The 15552-nt window shown below is 44.5% G+C and overlaps 2 protein-coding genes and 1 long non-coding RNA gene across 4 annotated transcripts in view; 2 read left to right on the forward strand and 1 right to left on the reverse strand.

Moving 5' to 3' along the window:
- CACNA1C (calcium voltage-gated channel subunit alpha1 C) overlaps positions 1–13360 on the reverse strand; it is a 721739-nt gene extending 708379 nt beyond the window's left edge. Inside the window, exon 1 of the mRNA XM_043517771.1 lies at positions 13207–13360. Coding sequence (XP_043373706.1) covers positions 13207–13345 — 139 coding nt within the window. The 5' untranslated portion in view covers positions 13346–13360. The remainder of the gene's footprint in view (positions 1–13206) is intronic.
- DCP1B (decapping mRNA 1B) overlaps positions 1–15552 on the forward strand; it is a 67021-nt gene that overhangs the window by 11076 nt on the left and 40393 nt on the right. The window lies entirely within an intron of this gene.
- LOC122460862 lies at positions 7397–13674 on the forward strand. The gene is made up of 3 exons (XR_006282435.1): positions 7397–7636; positions 10310–10400; positions 13663–13674. It is a non-coding gene; the product is annotated as an uncharacterized LOC122460862 (long non-coding RNA).

A 15552-nucleotide genomic window follows, 5' to 3' on the forward strand; every position in this document is an offset into this window, starting at 1 on the left:
CAGCCAGACCATTTATTTGTCTATGGAGCGAGGCAGAAAAACTTAAAAGCCTTTCTCATGTGTCAGAGGCCCATGTGACCAGTAAGGTTCCTTTCTAGGAGTTGAAGCCCACCCTGTTAGGGCAGAAAAAGGTGTGTGCCTCTTCTCTGGAGTTCTGCAGAGATATGACCTGAACATTTTTCACCTTTTTGTATACATGTCACTGTTGTGGCAGTAATCTGGAAATGCCGCCTTGACAGGTGGTGTTGCTTGCCTAGGTCTGATGGGTCAATATATCTCAGTCCTCTCATCATATGTCTGGCCTTTAAATGACCAGTTGACTGAACTAACTTACAGGGCATAGGAGAAATGCAATTTACTTGCTAATTTGACTATTCCTACTCTTATTTAGGTCCAGACAGAGTCAACCCTGAGATTGCTTGACTAAAGTGTGAGGAACTCTGGTCCTTTTCTTCCTTATCTGTTTTAGATACTTTGTTTTTTAAAAATGTATTGATTGTAGCAATCTTAAAAATATGTTTTCACTAGTTAACTCATCCTCACAACATTACTATGGATTTCCAGCTCAAGCAGTACTGTAGATCTTTTTCATCACATATTTTTTTGTTTCCAGTATTCTCACTAAGTTGAAGTTTAGGCGTGTCCCCTACGAACTGGAATTTTCAATCAGAGCTAGCTCCTTTTTAGGGATTAATATTGTAATTTTTTTTATTTATTTCCTGTCTCCATCTGCTTGGTAGAGGGACATGCGATAATAGCTACTTGCCCACTGAGGGCTGGGAGCTAAATTAGTGGATACTTTACGTAAGTTACCTTTATTCAAGCCTTTCATTAAATTGTCTTAGTCTTTAATTATTTGCTGTATTTATCTTCCTATTATATATGATTTAAATCATACATTTTCCTCTACATTTAACAGTTCAGCAGTACGATTGCTTTCCTTTATAAGAAAACTAGCAGTTGATATTTGTAAAAGTTTATTCTAAGTATAAATTTCAGAAATAGCTGAAAGCGAACAGTACGATTGAGGGACTGAATAAATCCTGTCAAATTGCAGCATTCTGTTGAACGATCACTGAAACCAGTTTGATTTCAATGCAGATGAATATCTGTAGCTCATTGTATCATAATGAATTTGAAATGAATGCACTCAGCAGCAAGGGATTGTACTACTGTGCTGGATAAGTCTAACATACTTGTTGCATTATATTTATCCTTAGAAGGACTGTTCTTGCAGCCAATATACAATAACAATAGAAAAAGTTTTCAAAAATTATATTTAATGATGCTAAAGTTTATGAAGCTTTACAGTATAATTAAAATGTTTCTTTCTTTTTTATTGTAGTTTGGCAGTTTTCATATTGTTTTGTATCCTTTTGTTTTACCTTTGTAACATGAAGTTGAGGTAGTGCATAAAAGCATTGGTGCACTCACCTACAATCCAATCCTAAGGCTCTTCAGGCGGGCTTTGGGTGCCAATGCAGTGAACATTTGCACTAATCCACTGTTTCTCTGAAAAGTTTGTCTGTGTCTATTAAAGCCAGGTTGGAACTAGGGCTGTTAATTTAGTTGCCAGGAGTGGAGGTAGAAGCTCAACAAATCCAGTCATTATGGATATTGCCAGCAGAAGTTTGTCTCTGTCTCGATATCTCGTGACACAGGGATTGGGACGCCACAATCAGTATTTTCAACATTGTTGAAATTGTGTACACTTACTGCAGTTGTTTCAAAAACTCCCTTTGCTTTTGTAACAGCAAAATAGCCACATCCATCAGGTCGGTCCGGGTGCCCCCTGGAGTTGCGCTTTCATGGCGCTCAATATAGAGCCCTGCTGACCCACCACCCCCTCAGTTCCTTCTTACCATCAGTGACGGTAGGCTGAAACTTCCTGTAGCTCTTGCTTTAGCAAGCATGTTCAACTCCAGTTGTTTGTATATAGTTAGTTTATCTTAGTTACTAGTTAGTAGTTACTGATTAGAGTTGTTTTGGGTCTCTACCCCCCTTCTGGCTCCCTGGAGCCATCGTCTGCCATGGTCCCCAGGGTTTAAAAACTGTGCGCTCTACACAGAGCGCGTGCCAAAGAGCGATCCACACTCCTCGTATTTACGGTGCCTATAGGAGGGTCACCAAAAGGATTGCTGTAAGATCTGCTGCGAGTTCCGCCCTAGAAAGGGAGCAGCAGCTTAAAACGATCCTCATGGAGACAGCTCTACGTCCCCATTCGGACCCGGCTCCTAACACTTCCTCGTCTATGCGGAGCGCCCTGGCGTCATCATCGAGTTCGGTGCCGAGAAAGGACTCGTCCCGGGACTCTTGGCACGGCGTCTCCTGAGTCCCAGCAGAGAGCAGGCACTGGTCTCACTTGCCGGTGCCTCAGAAGAAAAAGAAGCCAGACAGTTGGTCACCTCTAGCTAAATCTTAGGAAGCGAGACCTCAAGCGGGCCACAGCTCGGAATCCTCCATTAGGGCCTCATCGACTCCTGCCCAGGCAAGGCAGTTGAGTCGGAGCCCCCCACATTCACTGGTTCACTGGAAGCTTTCGAAGCTGCTTGGGATCTGCTGCACCTTACAGCGCCATTCTCGCACCCTAGGAGAGAGGAACCTCCGGCGCTGGCAATCCCACCCACCCCCAGGTGCAGTCAGCCGGGAAGCCAGCAGTGATGTCCAGGCATTCCCCCATGCCATGTCCTTTGGAACTGGCCCACTTGGACAGAGAGCCTAGTTGTTCCCCAAGCTCTCGACGCTTGAGGTACTGAAGCTCGGCTCCTCCGTGGTCTTCGGTTTCGGAGACCTTGGAGTCAGAGTCTGATTCCTACCACTGTACATTGGAAGAGCCAATGATCAAGGTCAAGGTGAGACACGTGAGAGCCCCAGCCATGGCCACCACAGTGGCAGAATCCACCACAGTGGCTCTTCTAGTGGCTCTTCTCTTTCACCAAAGCCAGGGAGGGATCCAAGGGCACTACTCCTCAGCACCTTTGGTGGCCTCAGTCACATTTGTCCCACTGTCACCCATGCAGCTCGCCTTGGCGCTTGCCCACACGCCAACGCCATCGGCCGTGACATAATCGCTTGCACCAGTCTTAGCAACGGCTACTCTTTTAACCTCAGTGGTGACAGCGACCTCGGCACCAACTGCTGCGCCAGTGCCGACAGCATTTTTGGCACCAATGACTACTTTGGCACCAACAGCGGCACAGACAACAGCCCCACTACCTTCATCGGCTCAAGCAGCTGATTCAGCACTGGCTCCACCAGCGGTACCATCAGTGCCCATACCAACGCCAAGTTCAGTGTTGACAGCCCACTGCCGACATTCCTCTGAGAGTCTCAGGGCCCCTTGCGAGTTGATGACAGGGAGCATCTGCTGTTTATAGGGGCTTCCTCCTAGTCATCTCCGGACGAGACATTGGCAGGCACAGCCATAGCCCTGGTGCTTGAGGGCAGCAGGATGCTACAACAGTTGCTGCAAAGGGCTCAGGGTCTGGGCATTAAGGCTGAGGTGATGGTCGAGGAGACTGATCCCATGGTGGATATCCTCGCCCCCTCAGGACCTTCTCGTGTTGCCCTACCACTTATTAAGACTATTGTGGATACAGGTTCCTTGCCACCCACTGCCAAGCACAACGAGAGAAGTTATTTCATACCCTCCAAGGAGTACGAACATTTGTACTCCCACCCACCTCCCGACTCTCTTGTCATGGAGGCTGCTAATCAGCATGAGGTGCAGGGTTTCCAGGGTCCCTACCCTAGAAACAGGGAGGCTACATGACTCGACCTTGTTGGGAGAGAGGTCTACTCTACAGGGGTCTTCAGCTCCGTATTTCAAACCAGCAGGCCATCATCAGCAGGTACTCTTACAATACCTGTGCAGCAATGGCCAAATTTGCAGAGCTCCTCCCTTCAGACTCCTGGCCCGAATTCTTGGCCTTGTTGGAGGAGGGAAAGCTCATCTCCTGGGCTTCCCTCCAGGCCGCATTGAATGGTGCTGATGCCGCCTCTCGGGTCATGGTTACTGGGGTGGCCATGAAAAGGGGCTCCTGACTCCAAGTCTCGGGACTCCCTTATGAGGTCCAACAGACCATTCAGGACTTCCCATTTGAGGGTGTGACTCTTTTTTTCTCTGATAAGACAGATAAGAGGCTGCATAGCCTGAAAGACTATGAGCCACCCTCAGGTCTTTGGGCCTACACACTCCTGCCACACGGTGGAAACACTTTAGGCCGCAAACTCCTCAGAGGTTCTGTCAGCAGAACCCGCCAGGATGGTTCTCTGAGGAGGAGCAGGAGTGGCAAGAAAAGACAACACCCATTCTCAGGCCAGGGCTCTGGCCAACCCAAATCACCTTCCGGACCCAAACTGGCCTTTTGAAGGTATGGTCGAGGACAGCGCACCAGAACAAAAAACTGGATCTACCTCGCCTTACCTTTTCCTCCAGACTGTCCCCTTTCTACCGTGTATGGTTCCGTATCACTTTGGACCACTGGGTGCACCGCACGTTAGAGAGGGGATACTCCATCCAATTCTGTGCCCTTCCACCCTCCCTCTTCAGGGACCCTTCTCATGAGCAGCTCCTTATCGAGGAGGTGCAGTAGCTCTTATCTCTAGGGGCAGTGGAGGAGGTTTCTCAGGAGCACTGGGACGAGGGCTTTTATTCCTGGTATTTCCTAATGCCAAAAGCGGCCTCAGGCCTATCTTGGACCTGTGAGAACTCAACAAGTTCATGAAGAAACTCAGGTTCCGCATGGTCTCCTTGGCATCCATCATCCCCTTACTGGATCCAGCAGGCTAGTATGCTGTCCGTGACTTGAAGAACACATATTTTCATATAGCAATCACTCAGCCCCACAGGAAGTACCTCGGGTTTGTGGTCACCAATACCCACTACCAATTTACCGTCCTTCCGTTCGGCCTCTCAGCAGCACCTTGAGTCTTTACCAAATGCATGGCAGTCGTCACCACGTTCTTGCGCAGGCACCAGGTACAGGTGTTTCCGCACCTCGACGACTGGCTGATCAGGGGCTGCTCTAGGACCCAAGTGGAAGCTCAGGTCAGATTCACCTTCAACAACCTGGGTCTCCTTCTAAATGAAGCAAAATTGACTCTGTCCCCTGTCCAGAGGATAAAGGTTATAGGGGCAGAACTGGACTTGACTCAAGTTGGGGCATACCTGCCGGAAGCAAGGTTTCAGGCCCTAACCGATATCATTCGAGGCCTCAGACAGTTTCTCACCACCACAGCAGGAAACTGCCTGAAGCTTCTCAGACACATGGCTGCCTGTACCTACATGGTACAGCATGCCAGACTCAGGTTTCGACCTCTTCAGCCGTGGCTCATGTCCGTGTATCGCCCAGCTTGGACAGGATCGTGACCCTGCCTCGCCTGGTCCACAACTCCCTCCTGTGCTGACTCAGGGGTCCCCTTCACCACTCCACAGCCATCTCTGTCGCCAGTGACGGACGCAGACTTGGGCTGGGGAGCACATCTGGGAGACCGCAGGACTCAAGGCTCTGATCTCAGGCGGACCTGGGTCTCCACACCAATGTCAGAGAGCTCAGAATGGTGTGCCTAGCATGCCAGACCTTCCGGACATACTTAACGGAACAAATATTTATCAGTCATGACAGACAATACAACTGTAATGTTCTATATCAACAAACAGAGGGGTGTACGTTCCTCTCCCCTGTGCCAGGAAGCCCTCATGCTGTGGGACTTCTGTGTAGAACATTCAATACACCTGCAAGCGTTGTATCTCCCTGGGGTACAGAACAAGTTGGCGGACCACCTCAGCAGGTTGTTTCACAGCCACAAGTTGTCCCTTTGCCCGGATGTCTCAATTTCAATCTTCGCAGCTGGGACTTTCCCCAGATAGACCTATTCACCACATGACACAACAGGAAGTGCCAGCAGTTCTGCTCCTTCCAAAATCACAGCCTGGGCTCCAAAGCAGATGCGTTCCTCCTACATTGGAGAGGTTGTCTCCTATACGCCTTTCCGCCCATACCACTCGTTCACAAGGTACTCCTCAAGATCCGGCGAGAACGAGCTCCGGTCATATTGATAGCACCAGCCTGGCCCAGTCAGCGCTGGTACACATCTCTCCTAGACATGTCCGTGGAAGCCCCGATCACCCTGCCGTTCTTCCCAGACCTTCTGACACAAGATGGCAGTCGTCTTCGACATCCGAACCTCGAGTCGCTTCACCTCACGGCGTTGAAGCTCCATGGTTGAACTCTTTGGAGCTTTCCTGTTCAGATCATGTTAGACAGGTCCTCCTGATCATGTTAGACAGGTCCAGGTCCAGCAGAAAACCCTCTACGAGAGCCACATACCTTGCCAAGTGGGAGAGATTTTCAGTGTGGTCAGCACAGTGCCATTCGTACCAATGCTAGCCTCAGTGCCGCTTATTCTGTACTGCTTTCTTCATCTGAAGCAGGAGGAGCTCTCGTTGTCATCAATAAGAGTGCACTTAGCTGCCATATCAGCCTTCCATCTGGGCACAAAGGGCCGCTCTGTGCTTGCTATCCCTATGGTCAGCCGGTTTTTAAAAGGGCTCGACAGGCTATACCCTAACGTCCATCAGCCTGTCTCTGCCTGGGACCTCAACCTTGTCCTTTCTAGGCTCATGGGACTTCTTCTTTGAACCGTTAGCGACATGCTCCCTGCTCTACCTCTCTTACAAGGTGGCATTTCTGGTAGCAATAACCTCGGCCAGGAAGGTGTCTGAGCTCAGGGCCATACCATCAGAGCCTCCCTACACTGTGTTCTGTAAGGACAAGATTCAGCTCATGCCTCATCCTGCTTTCCTCCCGAAGGTTGTGTCGCAGTTTCACATCAACCAGGACATTTTTCTCCAGGAGTTCTACCCTAAGCCACATTCCAGCGGTAGTGGGCAGAGGCTCCGCTCTCTGGATGTCCGCAGGGCGCTAGCCTTTTACATCAAGAGAACAAAACCGTTCAGAAAATGGGTCCAGTTATTCGTGTCAGTGGCGGTCAGAATGAAAGGTCAGCCTGTGTCATCCCAACACATCTCGTCATGGATAGCGTCCTGTATTCATGAGTGCTACAACCTGGCAGGTGTTCCTGCACCTCCAATCACTACGCACTCGACCAGGGCGCAGGCTTCATCAACAGCGTTCCTGGCTCAGATACCCACTCAGGAAATCTGCAGGGCAGCGATGTGGTCCTCCATCCATACTTTCGCTTCGCACTAAGCGATTACCCAGCAGGCCAGACACGATGCGGCCTTCGGATGAGCAGTGCTCCAATCAGTGGAAGACTCCAATCCTACCACCTATACTTGGGCTTGTGATTGGAATCAACGTGAACAAGCACTCAAAGAAGAAAAAACGGTTACTCAAACTGTTGTTCTTCGAGATGTGTTATTCATGTCCATTCCAATACGCACCCTCCTTCCCCTCTGTCGAAGTAGCAGGCAAGAAGGAACTGAGGTGGTGGTGGGTCGGCAGGGCTCTATATTGAGCGCCATGAAGGCACGACTCCAGGGGGCGCCCGGACCGACCCGACAGATGCGGTTATCGGGAAAAACTTCTGGCTACAGTGCACGTGCGCGCGCACACACACCTGATTGGAGTGGACATAACAACACATCTCGAAGAACAACAGTTACGACAAGGTGAATAACCGTTTTTTGTTGGGTTTTTTTGTGGGTTTTTTTTTGATAGGTGGATTTCAAAAGGTTTATTTGGTCACTGTACCTGAACTGACAATTTAGTAGCGATCTTAGCAGCTCTTGTGATGTCTTTCTCATCTTTCATCATCTTTAAATTTCAAAACTCCTTAGCTTTCCTGAATGAATGGTCATTTCAGTATTGGGACTTAATCACTGGCTTCATTTAGGTAAGTGTTAAGCTGAGACTCCTGTTTTCATGCTAAGCTTTGTTCTGTTGTTACTTCATCCTCCCAGTATCCTAAATTCTGTTTCTCTGTCTTGTATCTCTTGTGTCTATCCTGTAACCTAGGCTGTCAGCTTCTTGGGATGTGGACAGTTTTCTTCGTTTCTTCAGTGAATATGTAACTATGGTCTTGGTTGTGTCATCTGCAGGGACTGAACCTGGGACTTATAGATCTGAAAGCATGAGCATGTACTGCAGATCTCCTTAGATCTGGGACAGTGACAGACTCATAAAGGTGGTACAGCCAATAGAAAGGGAGAAAGACCCAAACTCTGCTAACACTAATTACGTTTAATACGATGGGGCACTGACCAGTGTTTCCCTCTAATTTTTCCCATCCACGTGCGGAATGAATTTTGTTATGTGCACTAATATGGAGGTGATATGTGAGAGGTTTGGAGTGTGGGAGGGGGCTCAGGGTTGGGGTGTAGGCTCTGGGGTGGGGCCAGGGCTGGGGGGCTCAGGGCTGGGGGAGAGGGTTGGGGTGCAGTCGGGGATGAGGGGCTCAGGGTTGGGTGCAGGGGATGAGGGTTCCGGCTGGGGGTGTGGGCTCTGGGGTGGGGCCGGGGATGAGGGGTTTGGGGTACAGGAGGGTGCTCTGGGGCTACAGCAGGGAGAGAGGACTCCTTCCAGCTCTCTCTCCCCACAGCAGCACCTGGGCTGGGGGGGAGAGGAGGAGAGGCACCTCTCCCTGCCGCAGCAGCTCTGGGGCTGGGGCCACAGGATAGAAGCCCCTCCTGCAGCAGGTTCAGGCTGGGGGAGGGGCTCCATGACAGGGTCAGGGCTGGGTTCGGGCCGGGTAGGGGTGCCCCGGCTGCAGCAGATCTGGGGCACCCTGGGCTGTGGCAGAATTTGGGCCGGGGAAGGGGCACCACAGCAGGTGCGGGCTGGGCTTGGGTTCGAGGCGCCCCTCCCCGAGCCGCAGCAGGGTGGGGGCCGGGCTAGGTCGGGGGAGGGGCTCCCCTCCCCCTGACTGTGGCAGGTCCCCGGGCGGGTTCCCTGTGTATCTGTGCAGCACTAAATAGGCTGCCGCACAGCCGTAGAGCTTACAGGGAACTTAGGCACTGACCCTAATTAGGATTCCTAGGTGCAATTATAATAAAAATAATTATAAATGGCTTTATAGACCCTGACAGATCATCTTTTAAACAGTACAGTAAATATCTCTTGCAACTAAATTTCATTTGTAACTACAGGTAGTTCAACTCAGAATTGAGAAACTTGTCCTGCCTGTCCTCAAATTTTGCAGATTTACACTCAGTTGATGTTTTGGCAGATGTCCAAAGAAATAACCTAAAATGTCTTTACTTTTTTTAGTCTTCATTCTTTGTCTCAGGAAGGGAGCTTTCTCAAAGGCCGTTCTCAGAGGGCAAGTGATTGCAGGGTCTTTGGACAAGATTATACTTCTTGTTAAATTAGATTTACTATGCTTGTGCCTGGATGACCTTAAGCTAGAACCCATCTCTGTTGGGAGAACTCATTTTAGAGTCTGCTAGAATGGAGTTCATTTCAGGGCACCTTTCTAATTTAATGGAATTCTGGTTAACAATAATTTACTCAATTGTTTTCATTGTGAGAGAAAATGGACATTTTTAGACCTTCTGCCTATTGACCTATTGAGGCCGAATTCCTTTTGTAGACGTATCAATGTTAAGGTGGAGAGGAGTATCAGCACAGTTGTCTGTCGTGGGAGAGTTCTCCTGGTTATGTTACTGGACTAAATAAGCCTTTCTGAAGTGTACATTTAACTAGTAGGGAGTATGGATTTTTGATGTAACTACATTACACATAAAATCACACATTTTGAATTTGTAGTTTGTTTAAATGAAAAATGGGTCCGTGTTCCATCAGAAAACTTCTAATTTTTAAAAAATCTGGTTTTTAGGCACAGAAGCAACATTTTCTTTGTATCCCTGTAACTTAAAAGGAAGACAATTTGTGGTGGGGATTGTTTGGATTTTAAAAGTATTCTGACCCGATGTGCTGTCTATTTAGTTCCATCAAAGAAGACATCTTTATGGCTGCAAACTCCTTTTAAAATATTCATAAATATTTTGTGTGTATGCAATAATATTGTTTTAAAGTGAGAATGGTGAAACTATGTCAATTCAGGTCACTGGACACAGAGGGCTAGCCCACATTAGTGGGCTTTTTAATGTTGATTGATTCCCAGTTAACTCAAGATAGATAATGCGTTTGTAAAGTCACTCCACAATAGTTTGTTCCAGAATACAAATGTTTGCGGTTGAACCTAAGCTTAGTCCGAGAGAGACATCTTTGCTACAAAAACAATTTCACATTCCACCTCTAGAGGATCTGCAATTTTTTCTTCATTCTACAATATATTGTCTTTTTTTAAAAAAAAATGCTTGTTTTCCATTGTTAAAATACAGCAATCACAGCTTGTACGCCAATGATAATCTTGCCTCCCACTAAATAAGAACAGCAGCAGAGGCAGATATTGACCCCCTCCTTCACTTCAAGGTATTGACCCTCCTTCCTTCACTTCACAGCTTATCTAAGACCATTTAAATGCTACGATTACTAAGCATAGACATTTTCTTCTTTTTATTTTTTGTTAAAAAGGGAAAATAAATTAAATGGGAAGAAAATAGTTAGGTAATACTAAGATTGCACTGTTAAAAGCAGGTAAGGAATAGGTTAAAGTCTCTCTCTCGGTCAGAATTTGATTCCCTAAATTGGCTAAAAAAAGCAATTGCTATTAATGCTCTATTCCCCATCCTCCTTCCCCTCTTATATTCTACTCCCCTTAATGGATGTATCAAGTGTAAGAGACAGGAAAAAAATCACTTGAGTAAGATCAAATAGGAGAATAAGTAAGGATAGAAATATGGGTGGGGGGTAATTAAGTTATATTTTTATAGAGTTCTGTGAAACTCACCCCTATTTATTTTTTTAAAAATAGCAAAAATCATAAATGCTTACCTGTAATTGTTATACCAGGAGTTTTATGGCTAGTTGGAACTGTAGGACTCTGTCTGGCAATTAATTGTGAACAGATGCATTGCTGTCCAAGCTCCTCAAGACAAATATGCAGGATCAGGCCTTTATTAGGAAATAGGTATAGCTCACTACCTACTGTCTCAGTCAGGTTGCATTATATAGAATATGAATGTAAGACACAATCCCTCTCCCTTTGAAGTCTATAGCAAAAATCTAATTGATTTCAATGGGAGTAGAATCCCACTGTGAAATGTCAGGTCCGAAGAGCACAGGATCATTCACTGCCAGGAAAATAAGCATGTGGTATATACATCAGTAACAATAATGAAACGAGTAAATAATGAAAAAGCAGAGTGGGAAAACATTCACAGTTGGTCATCTTTTCCCCCTTCCTCATATAGAGGGCATTGAACAGACCTGTTCTGTTAAACACTGTTTTAAAGTATTTTGGATTTTGCTTTTAATTAATGTGGATAGGAAATGTAATTTCAGAATTACAGGGTCTAAATCACAAAGGAGATGGATCTTTAAAAAACGGACCAAAGAGCAACAGCACACACATGCTTTACTCAGGTTTCAGAGTAGCAGCCGTGTTAGTCTGTATTCGCAAAAAGAAAAGGAGTACTTGTGGCACCTTAGAGACTAACAAATTTATTTGAGCATAAGCTCTTGTGAGCTACAGCTCACTTCATCGGATGCAATGCATCCGATGAAGTGAGCTGTAGCTCAAATATATTTGTTAGTCTCTAAGGTGCCACAAGTACTCCTTTTCTTTATGCTTTACTCAGTGTTTTCAGAAGTGATTTTTCCAATTGGTTATAACTTTTTATTTTTGTTGTTAATGGTTCCCTTAAATCAAAGTGTATGCTCAATGAGGGCTGTATATATGCCAATTCTTGTAGCCCTGTTTGAAAACTGATTAAAAAATTACAGCTGGAAAAAAATATTTTCCCCATGATTCAACACAATTACAGGGATTTTGTTCAAACTTTAAAAAAAAAAAATCTTTCTGCATAATCTGATCTGAGCATGAAAATCTTCAGCTGAAAAGGTGAATATTTTATGAAGTCCTGTAGATGTGAAAATGGATTTGCTATGGTAACAGTTTTGCAACCTTACCTATAGTGGGTAAAGCTGTCATTTTCAAGTATCCCTATTGCCTGATAAAGGTGATAATCCACAAGAAAAAGAAATGCCTCTCTGCTAATGTGAATTTTCATCTACGTGGAATAATGGTCATGATTTGAATGTCAGTGAAATTGTATGTCATGTGAGAAGAAACAGACTGAAGCTAAAGATAGCAATGCTATGTAGACTTTCAGTGGCTGATGGTGATTTTGTATTCTGTGGGATTGTATCCCTGTTTGGCCAGGAAGACTGATGCAGAAAGTGTATGAAGGAGAATTAAGGCATATTTAGAGCACTCTGAAGAGATGGGTGAGATTCTTAATGAGGTGGAAAGAGGAATAATTCAGTGTATTTCTGCTGAACACAGCCTTAGTTTCCCATTTATGGATGTCAGTACATAGGCAATATGCTAGCTGCACTGAACATTTACTGCTGAGTGTACTGCCAACACTGGGAATTCCGGACATCTTTTCAAGATAAGATAGGCATATGATGCAGAAAAGCACAATAGTTAAAGATGGAATGGATTTTTTTTTAAAGAGGGTAACTTTTCATGTGACACTTTTCCCCCATCTCTTACATCCTCACATAGGATAAAATGAAAAGCAGTCTGTGTTGTTTTCAGGACAGTGAATATGTAAGTAGTACTTTTGGAAATTGGCCATCAGAAAACAAGTATCTCAGACAATTAATTCCCCTTTAGAAATCAGTCTTACCAGCCCCTTTTAAAAAAAAACACATTTAATATTTTGTCTTCAAATATTGTTTACATACTCTTTACTCTAAAATGAAACCCCGTTCTCCCCATCTACTCCAATCCAAGCCTATGCCTACACTTTGCCTGTGACTACATTTTAAACTCTGGAATCAAGTATTTTTGCTAAAATCCTATCTCATCCTTTTCTAGATGAAAATGGGGACTGGAATTAATTAGATGCTTAAAAGTCAGTACATTACCCAGTGAAGTGCTTCTCTACTTAGCTCTAGAGATCTGAGAATTTCCAGAGCACACTGTATCCTGTGGCAGGGCATTTATATACACACAATTTCAAAATATATTACCAACGGTTATTAGAATGCTTTGTTCATCAAAGCTCTTTCAGATACGAAATTGACTGGTCTGTTTCAATAGGAATGGAATACATCACAATAGATTTCAGGATATCATTACTTACATCACAGTATAATGGGGTCTTACCTCCAGGTTGGATGTAGAAGCAGTTAAGCTGAGTTTCGTGCACCAACTTGCCCTTATACCTCACCTCAGGTTCACCTGGCAGAAGACTGGGTAGTGGGTAATATGCTGAAGTGGCTTGCCGAACAAAGGCTTGAAACATTTTATATTTCCAAAGGTAACTTTTCACTGCTGAATCTAAATATTCTGTATATAGCAAAAGTAGATTCCTGGTTGTCAGTGGTTTCCTACTTGAGTATCATTTAAACCTAATAGCCACAAAACTTGCCCAGATGTTAAACCCCGGTCTTGCAAAAGCTCTTGTGACCAAAACTACAGAAACTATTTTCCAGATATTTGAAACTTGAGCAACGTCTCTTGCATTATCTTTTCTTTCCTAGCTCTTTACTCCTAATCCTATTCTTGTCCTGCGTGCCTGATGCTTGGTTAAAGCCCTCACTTCCCCCAATGGTTTTACAGGAAAACTTGGATTGAGAAGTGAAGATAATGGGCTCCATCCGCCTGTCAGCTCATCACCTCACTGAGTCATGGTGATCTCTGGTTTTTGTAAATCACCACTAACTTGTCTGATATCCTCTTGTGTTTGAAGAAAGATAGGTTTTGTCTAGGGGTGAGTGGACCTCAGGCCTGACATAGCCAGAAAACTTCTCCTGGAATGTGAGTTTTGTTTTTTTACATATAAACTTATATTTGTAACCCTTTCTCAAAACAAAGAAGATAAATAGGGAAGAGAGTGTACCATATGATGCATATGCATAATAATTCATGTGTGTAGTTGATGTAATATAAGATGCCTGATGCTCAACAGATCTGCCTTTGTCAGAGTAAACACTGAAAATCAGCATTAAACCATATTTTCCATTAAAAACATGAAACCCAAGTACAGGATGGCATACCCTTTAAAGGACAAGGAATGTGTTCTATAATAAAACTCAGTTCAACTGTTCCAGTGTCATTCTATAAAGTTTGCAAATGTGTTTTTAAAAACCTGAAAAACAGTAACTTAGTGTTGGGGCTCAATCATCCCTGTCTAGCATTATAAATACTATTAATGACCAGCATGGTTTATATTATTATAATTTCTCTGCAATTCAGAGTTTGTGTTAATCGGCAAATGAAAGTAATCCTAAAACATTACATCAGGTTAACTTCCTTCTAGCCAGGATATTGCCATCCTAGAAATGTGCATTCCTGTTATAAAATCTGTTATTTGCTGATATATTGCTTAAAATTATAATAAGAAATCCTCTCTCCACCCATTGTTGTCATTATTTTACATATTTATGCATTCCTATGCCTTTCTGAGCTTGTGTTTCAGTGATACTGGGGTTATTTTTATATAAATAACAACTAGAGTTCCATTAGCCAGAGTATAAATTTGTAAAGGATGTAAGCCTCGTGCTTCAGGCCAGAAGTCAACCACAAACTGCCGAGGGTTAGGAATAAACTTAATCTATGGTTAAGCTCATCCATAATGGTCTGTTGTAGAATTTCTTGAATCTTTTTCTGAAACATCTGGTAGTTTTCACTGTTTGAGACAAGATATTGGATTAGCTGGACATGCTATGGCATTTGCCTCTGTGTCAAACTTTGCAGAAAGTCAGTGTTCACATTCTTTGCTTAATAGGCTGTGTTGTCTGCATATACTCTACACAATAACTTATATCTCAGCACATCATCATTCAGTGTGGGGGGGAGGGACTTGGGGGAAAATTTAGAACATACAAAGCCATCAGGGCTTGTTGTTTCATGTGAGTAGATCGAGGTGTTATGTAATGTTTTAATTAGGTTCTTCTCTCTTTCTCTCTCTCTCTCTCTCTTTGATTGGCTCCTCTCTTTTTCTTTTTTGGTTTCTATCACATGAACATTTTGTACATCTTATCACACAGAAAATAAAAAGCTTCCATAATGCCCTAGAAGAGCTTCTTGTCACTGAAAGATGCAGTGCTGGGATTTAAGTTCCTATAGGCCAAGAGTTGAGGCATTTTTGTATTTTGAATTCATGCCTTTCAGAAGTTGGGGTTCAAGTTTGTAATCAGCATATGCTTTCCTTAAAATAGGTTCTGCAGACATTACGTTGTCAGTGGTTCAGCCAGTTTTGCTTCCTTACTTGAGAGAGCTGAAAGGTCCAAGTGCAAGATTATAGGAGGCAAAGTAGAAAACCAAATGTAGGAAGTAATAGTTCTTGATCAAGACACAGCCACACTTGGAGATTCTTGAGAAACCAAATTAGTTAACCTGAAACTATCTTTGAGGGAATTTCCAGTTTGTGCAGAGTTGATGGAAGTATAGCACCAGGAGTTGGGGCTGGATGAGAGAAAGGAAGACGAAGGATGTTGAAGTGTTTCT

The sequence above is a fragment of the Dermochelys coriacea genome, chromosome 1 (genome assembly GCF_009764565.3).
Source record: "Dermochelys coriacea isolate rDerCor1 chromosome 1, rDerCor1.pri.v4, whole genome shotgun sequence".
Lineage (NCBI taxonomy): Eukaryota > Metazoa > Chordata > Testudines > Dermochelyidae > Dermochelys > Dermochelys coriacea.